Raw genomic sequence first — 8,347 nt, 5'->3', positions numbered from 1 at the left:
GCACAATTTTCAAATGTATGTTTATAGAGTGGCGCGTGACAGCGTGCTTGCATATGGGTTATCCAGCTTTTTTATTGTTCATATAATAAAACACACACACAAAAGAATTCTGCTACTGAGCGAGAGCATTCCAGGTCACCACGAAACAGCTGCCTTCAGACATTTGCAGAGATTAGTATCACTGACTCGACAAGCTTTGTCCACTTTCCTGTGCGGGGGGGAGGGGGATTAACTCATCTCACTGACCTTCCTTCTGCTGAGACTGAATCATATTTTAACAGTGAATGTCTAAAATCTTGTTGAAAGCGATATTTCTTGCAGTATGCATCGCGCACGCGCATGGCACACGTAAACGCACAGACGCTCTCCCCTCCAGCTTCCCTCCCCCGCGGGTCGCTCTGATTGGTTCACCTTTCATGTCCGTCAGAACCGTGTGGGCGGGACTCAAACAATCCACTCGTGTTCCCTTCGCTGTGGACTGTACGCCACAGCAGACCAAGAGCGGGGCAGACAGTAGTAAGGCAACGGCATTCATCCTGTTACCGGAGGACAACTCTTCTTGGTTCCTGAGGTTTTCGGTTCCTGTTCAGAGGACCGGAAACTAACTCTACACCTTACAGGCGGTGCATTCGTGAAAGAACACCCAAAATATTGTTTTTGATGACCGAGACTTTTTACGTATTCCAAAGCAAGACAGACTGCGGGTCGGGAAGTCGGTTTGCATTAACCCCGTTCCCCGTCTCCAAGAGACGCACAAAAGGCGCACTCCCAAGTCTACCTGGATAAGCTGACAAAGCCGTCCGGTCCGGTTACAGATCCAGAATTGGAGAGGAGAAATAAGCGCGGAAAGACAGGAGCAAGAAAAGGGGAGACAGGATGAAACTCAAGAGTCATTTGATTTTCACCCTCTACACTATTTATGGGATTCTTCTTAAAGGTGAGCCTGGGACGGGTGGTGCGTACGTGCGTGAGTTCTGTATGTGCGTGATGTGTATACGCGCATGTTCCAGGCCAACAGCAGGGCAGGATAAACCCTCTCCGTTACACACACACACACTCACAGATAGAGCTTCTCATTCACATGTGCTATACGTGTGTCTGTGCCTGCGCGTATACTGTATACGTGTGTTGAATGGATGCGCGTTTGTCTGAAAACGTGAGGCAGCTAGAGGAGAAAGCGTGCCCTGTAACAGTCAGGTTGGTTGTTAATCTTCGGGAATGAGAATATCCTATTTTCGAAAATATATGCACAGGGCACAGGTCCTCAACCCAAGCGCGAAAGCCTAAAGTCTGTCGCATCTGTGTCTTTATGATGTTGATGTTGTGTCCCGTGCGTGATTGGTTGTCCAAAAAATGAAAAAAAAAAAAAACACACCTCAAAATGATCACAATAACCGTCCCCCGCGGTTGTTTTTTGATTTGCAGCACTTAAATGAGTGCCGGAGACACTGGCAGCTTTTTACGCACCGAACAGTTTGGCACTGCTGGTTACGGCAGCTTTAGAAGCTCTTTGACATGCGGAGCTTTTCGTTTGCTGAGTGCATTTCCCTGTTTTAATTCATGATTGAGACTTATGTTTAGTCTGCTCTGTAGAGATATCTGCGTTTTTGCGCACGTTCAGCTCTGGCGGGTTGTGCATCAGTAACGATTTCAGGAAACCTGGAATGACGACCACACGTACATGGGTTGATATGGGATTGACAGAGTTCTTGTGTTAAATTCTCAAAAGTTTTCATTCCGATCTGATTGCTCACAATCGTAATGTCTTTCATTCAGATTAAGCCTCACAGTGCCAATATAAAATATACTGTACAACTAATTTCCGATTTCAGTTGAGTCTTAAAGGTGTACGTCTGATTTCAAAATATTCTGTTATTTTAGCCTTATTATTTTTATTTTTGACAACTATAAACAGCTTGCAGCTGTGTTTAGGCATCAGATAATCCAAATGTAAACACATGAGTAAGGTGACATTGGGGGTCAAGGTCAACTGCTTTTGCTAGGAATGCAACATTGGCAAAGACTAGAATACAAAAGTAATCCAAACAAAGTGGCAATATATGTAATTTTTCAGTTTTTGTTTTGTCAAGTTAACTTCTTTTAAATGGAGACACATATAAATGTCCATAGATCAGATGGCAAATGCTCATCTTTGATGTTACGATTGTTAAATGTTTGTCGCTTTGGAATGTATATAAAAGAAAAAAAAACTGAAAATGTGCTGTTGTGGTATTTTAGACTCTGATTTTGAGAATGCACATCATACTGAAACCACTGAAAACCTGATGCAAATTCTATTGTACATTTCAGCATCATTTTTACATAAATTCTCTGTAACTTCTATATTAAGCGCTGGATGGCGTTCAGCCCTTTAGGCATCCAAATTGACGTTATAGTATTTCTATTTATGTACAAAGTAAAAGAGGGAACACAGGTTCTTGAGATTCTGGAATGGATCGGCAGGAGGGGGCATGAATTTACTTTGACACAACTGTTAGTCTCTCAGCAGGGCCACATTTGCCACACTAACCTTTTAGTCCACTTCACCCCCCCGTTTCAAATGATATCATGATGTATTTAAAGAACTGCGTGGCAAATGTATCAACATGAAAGGCAAAATTAGCGACATCTTGACTTGAGGAAAAAGAGAAATCTCAAATAAGAGAGCATTTGTGCTTGATTCCCTTGATCATTTGTTGTTGTCTCTTTGAAGTGCACGTGTGTGTGTGCATAAGAGCGAAATGAGAGAGAGCAGTCCTTTCTTAATAACCGCATGATTAGAGCAATTCTTGACTTAATGAATGGGTTTGTAATAAGGTATCTTAGGGTATATCTGACAGCTTCCATTGCAGGATTTACTGATGTTCCAGAGCCTTTCTTTTTCCTGCTCATTCTCTTAACACCGGCATGCTCTGTGAGAATGTGTGCATTTGATTATGGGTATGTGTGTTTGCATATATTCCTGAAAATGCGTGCCCTATGTTTATAGCTTATGTTTGAAGAGGCCTAAGCAAAGCCATAAGCATTCCGCCAACAGCAGAGCTCGTTGCATGTGTGGCTCCCCACCACACACACACTCACATGAGGCTCTTTCCCTTTCGTCCTAACCCTGAAGAGGATAATGCTAGGCTGCTTGATTTGAACAGTCATCTCTAGGTGCAAGGCCTATTATTGCATAGGTTTCACACAGCAGGCAGTTCAGCCTCCACCTGAATGAAGTCTATCAAGCCGAAGACATATCCGCGCGCTCCGTAAATGACAGCTGTTTCAGCCCCTCTGGCCTCGAGCCAGCTGGCATCAAGAGATCCCGAGACTCTAAATTCCTGTCACCGACGAGACCTGCGCCACATATAGTGCGAACGTGAAGTGTTGTGATGGAGGTCGTTGTTTACCAACAGCCCGAGTTGTTAGCATATTATTCTGTGTGTTTCATGTGCCCATGCCGTAGCCAGAGAAAACAGCCTGTTATGCAAATGGGTCTCTTACGTAAGAGCTCAGGGCTGAGCAGCAGGCGAGGGGAGATAGAGGCAGCGAGTGACAGAGAAACAGGGAGATGTTCTAGAATAGAGGAGTTGATGTAAGAGTAATGTGGGAGCAGAGGTGTGGAGGAGGAATGTGCAATCTCCTCAAATAAAGTGTCTGATATGTGCGCTGGTTGTTGTTTGCTGTTTGGATGCTTGTTTATCTTTGCTGCTCTGTCTGTTTCTTGTCGCTTTGCCTGCCTGGCAGTCTGTCTGTTTTGAACTCTGATCTTGCTACCCTAAATACAGACCCCCGCTGAGGGATGTGTTTATCCCTGCAGTGAGTCTAAGCTGCTGAAGACTGACCCTCCATCCCTCTGTACTTCCGTCCATCCCTCCCTCTCTTCATCCTCCCATCCTGGTGTGGAGCTTTGTACCAGAGCAGCGTGGGAAAGCTTCTGATAACAAGCAGCCTTGTGTGTGTGTGTGTGTGTTTACAGCGCCACTGATTACACGGGAGAAACAAGATTTCTGTCTTTCGTGCTCACTTGCACTTTCCCTCCCACTTCTGTGTGTGTGCGCGTGTTTTCACGGTCATGCTTTGACGCAAACCACATGTGGTGTACTCCGGTACCTTTTACCCAGGCTATGAAGCTTCGGTACTGAGAACACTCAATCTAGCAACACTGGCACTGTGTGCATTGCATAGTACACACACACACTTGGAGCTCCACTGTGGATTCATTGCTGCTCTGCCAAGGGATTTCCCATGATCAAAGCCAGTCTTTTGTTAGTCCAGGTGTTAAAAAAGTTAAAACAGAAAGGAGGAGGAGGCTGGAGGGGAACATAGTAAGATTCAGAGCTTACACGCTCTTCATGGCAGAGCAGAGATGTGCCACTCCAGAACTGCTCCAGAAAAAAAAAGAAGCAAAAACATTGTGATCCTGCCACCTGTTCCAACTGTTTCCATATCACTAAACCAGTGCATGTGGACAGGTTTTGCTTGGGAATACAAAGCTATGATAAGTTAAATACAGAGACTCTTTTGCTGTATTTAAACACAGGGATAAAATGAGGCAAGAAGAGGCAGGAGGCCAAGCATTGTTAAGCTTAATACACATGTTGTCGCAGATGGCAGAGATTCAGAGGTGGCAAAAACACATGTAGTAAGACACATGGGCGAAATAAAATGTTTTTATGCAAATGTCCTCCAGTGTGTAGAGTGCTAGCCAATAGCTCAGTTACTAAACCAGTCTGTGGAAATCTCTGAGGCATTTATATGAGCCCGCAAAATAGGATGCACCCACACCGAGTGACGCAGCAGAGACACCAATGCCAGGCGGACTGAATGTCATTGTTAAACCACACAACTTCAGCAGTGTTTGTTATATAGAGGACTTTATCAAGCTGAAATTCCACTCAAAATTCCAAAAATAAAATGAACTGATTTTTTTTTAAGTTGTGGAATTCTTTCTGTCATGATGGAAACTGCAGAAAACATTGCCAAATTGTGCCCATTGCTAAGTATCTCCAGATATGAAGTGATGGCATGACTCATCCTGCCTGTAGGATGGGCTGGCTGTGGTTCCAGAAGTAGAACAGAGTGTCTGTGATTTAAAGTGTCCTTGGGCAAGATGCCGCACCTCAAACCTTAGTGTGTCTGTGTGTGTGTGAAGTAGAAAGCCCTGTATGTATAAAATGTATTGATGTGCATGAGAAAGTAGTAAATGTGGCTTATGTATGATGTGCTTTTAATGCAGCTAGAAAAGCGGTATATAAATGCCATTTACCTTTCACTGCATGTCTAAACACAATGACATATATGCCGACTGCTGATGTTTTTTATGTACGTTCAATGCTTCCAGGTTGACCCATTATGCAGGTAAACACACAAATCAAATAGCTTTAAAGCAGACACGCAGCTTGTTGAATTCTATAATGCAGGGTTTTACAAATCCTGCTGAGTATTACCTGGAATATAGAAATAGTCTTGAATGATTTTCTGTCTGATACTGTGGTCTTTTTAATTACTGCACATTTCAAGTGTAAATGTTTTTTTTTTTTTTAAACCTTTGCAGTTATGCTGCCAGGCAGAAGTTCAAGAGCATGTCATATTTACAAGTAGTATAAGTGGTATTTTAATTTTAATAAATAGTATATTAGATTAACCCAGTTGATAGACGTTTTCGATTCATATGCTCATGATGCTGTTAGAGAAGTGATTTCTGCTGCCGACAAACACAGAAAGTGCCAACCAAACCTCTTTCCCCACAAATAAACATCTTTGTAGTGAATCCGTGTAGAATAAATGTAGATTTGTATTTTGGCGTCAGGGCTGTGTTTCGTATCTCTTAAGCAAAGTGTAATTTAAAGGCAGCCCAAAGCGTGAGAAGGGAGAGATCAAATGCAGCCTTCCGTGGAGAATGGTGAAAATACAAGCCCACAGGTGGATTTGGCTGCAGCAGCGGCATCAGCAGACAGCAAGTTTGCACCCTAAATAGACCTCCCGGTAGGAGAAATAAGTGTGCAAGCTCAGCTAACATATCAGCTGATGGGGCTTTTCTTCAAAGTTAAAATGCTGCTTTTTATGTGTACAAGTAAGAAGATGAACTAAAGTGCTTGTGTCAATGTATGACGTTCATGAGCCTGCTCTGACCACAGCACCGATTCAGTATGATGCGTCATTCTCATAAAGGTACTTAAGGCTTGCCGTTTCACTGCATCTTGTAGGCCGACCTCTGTGTTTAGCTGCTTTTAGTTTGAGGCTGACTACAGAGAGCAGATATCATCTCACCCTGAAAATTAATCACACGCGCACCCATCGGGAAGGAGACAGACAGCGTTATTGGGTGTTAGTGTGTCTGTGTGTACGCATGCTTGCATATGTGATGTCTGTATTAGCAGTGAATTCCAAAGGATTAGCGAGTAGCTAATCTGAAGCTCCAGTCTTTGACAAACCATGTGTTACTAATCTCAAACACTATGGAATAAAGAGACACAAACACAATCACCTTTTGGATTAAAACTCTCCCTGCAGAGGGTGTTGCAGGGAGAGTGTCTTTTCACTTTTGCTCAAAACGGTACAAGAACATTCAGAGTGAAAAGGAAAGGAGAAATGAAAGAAAACTACAGATAGCTGCTGATTTTCTGCTTCTTTATTTTCTTTCTTTATCTCACGCACATACAAAGACCTTACAGAATCGAATGGGCTGATTTGATGTGCTTTCAGTTTAACCTACTGTGCTCTTCAGGTTATCATAGGGTGTCCTGTCTGAGAACTCTGAGACTTGATAAGTTCTTTTTATTTTATTCCATGTGCTCTTTCATCTGACAGCTTGTTTTCTCACAATTCACAGAGGGCCAGAGTCTGGAGTGTAAGAGTGATTTCCTTCTTCTTAACTTTGCCTACTTACACGTCGTGCCCCGACGCTGTTATTTGTTTGTGGACTCTGTTCCTAACAGACAAAATAATTTGGCCAGCAAAGTTAGCCCATATTATGTACAGAAAGATACTCATGGAGGCATATTTTCTGTATACAGTAAATAAACATGCACAAATGTGAAAACAAAAGCCCGGCAGTGTGGAGGAAAAAAACCAAAAACAAAACCTGCCAAATCTCTTGTTTTCATGGTCTGCATTTGCTCTGATAATATTGACCCAACGTGGGATGAAGCTTCAAAATCTTGGCTTTTTTTCCCACTTTATTGCTGCTCTTTTGGTGGCAAAGATTCATCTTTCCCTGTCCGTGTGCACACATATTTGTTTTCATCAAATCTGAGTTGTCAGGAAGAGTTTACAGGCAAAAAACGGTGAAACATTTTGGAGGCAGACCAAAACACAATAGGGTAGAGAGAGAGAGAGATGCAACTCCAGGCCTAAAGATTTGAGGCCGTTTTTCTAAGTACTTTTTTGTCTTCTTGTCTAGTCTGGTCAAAACAGGAAATGAACCCGTATCCGTGGAGAATCCCACAGGTGCACTCACAATCTCTGCTGCTGTTTCATAAAGCAACCCCTAAAATGGCTCGCATCCCTTTTTGCATTTCCTCCTAATTATGATTCTACATTTTTTTAATGGATGGTAGCACTTTATCATTTCTCATTGCTATAATTTACTTTTAAATCAGTGTCAAAATGCAGCTGCATTAGTGGCAGCTGCATAAAACTTTCCGTGCGTATACTTCATTTTAACTTAATGGTTCTTTTATATTCTGCAAAACACCAATTTGGCCCTTAACTGCTTAACTTGTGCATATACATTAACAATATGGAAGTATTACATGATACTAATTGAAAAGCAGGATTTACGACATCCACAAATGCACAACTATGCACTTGTTTTACCATTATGGTCTCAAAGGAAAGCTAAAGCTAATTGAAATATAATTCCCCAAAGACACATGTTCATGTTAATTGACGCTGTGTGCGCCTCTATTTGTGTGTGCGCACTTGAGTGTGTATGTTTTTTGTATTCGTTTTATCGCCAGAAGTCACTTTCTAGTCCCTTGTCTAATCATCAGCTGGAGGGTCTCCTCACATCTTAATTTAGTCTGTGGGAGCTATTAAGCACCCTTTTGCATGATCACCATTCATAAACACATCTAATGTAGCAAAGTTATTCACTTAGAATCTCCTGATGTTGTCCCACACTCAGATCAAATCGGTATTTTCACCGTAAATCACCGTAATTCCGTTTTTACCAAATTGTTATTTCAGGACTTTAGATCTGAGAACAAGTGGAGGACTGTGTGTAATTGTGTGCATGGGTTTCTGTGTGTGTGCATGTGTGTGAAACTGGAGATTATATTTAAAGGCTGTAATTCAGTGATTACTTTTGAGAGCTACAAGTGTGAAATTTCATCCGGTTAAAAAGATTTTACACCATAAG

The 8,347-nt window shown here is 42.2% G+C and overlaps 1 protein-coding gene across 2 annotated transcripts in view; it reads left to right on the top strand.

Moving 5' to 3' along the window:
* The first annotated feature begins 489 nt into the window (after positions 1-489).
* The window catches only part of cadm2a (cell adhesion molecule 2a), a 204,597-nt gene continuing 196,739 nt past the window's right edge, over positions 490-8,347 (top strand). For both annotated transcript variants that reach the window (XM_031754162.2, XM_039618524.1), the window contains exon 1: positions 490-937. In XM_031754162.2, the coding sequence (XP_031610022.2) occupies positions 877-937 (61 nt within the window). In that variant the 5' untranslated portion in view covers positions 490-876. The remainder of the gene's footprint in view (positions 938-8,347) is intronic.

This window comes from Oreochromis aureus, linkage group 10 (assembly GCF_013358895.1).
Source record: "Oreochromis aureus strain Israel breed Guangdong linkage group 10, ZZ_aureus, whole genome shotgun sequence".
Taxonomy (NCBI): Eukaryota; Metazoa; Chordata; class Actinopteri; order Cichliformes; family Cichlidae; genus Oreochromis; species Oreochromis aureus.
The sequence above is the reverse complement of the archived record's forward strand: the minus strand, read 5'-3'. Positions and strand labels throughout refer to the sequence as shown.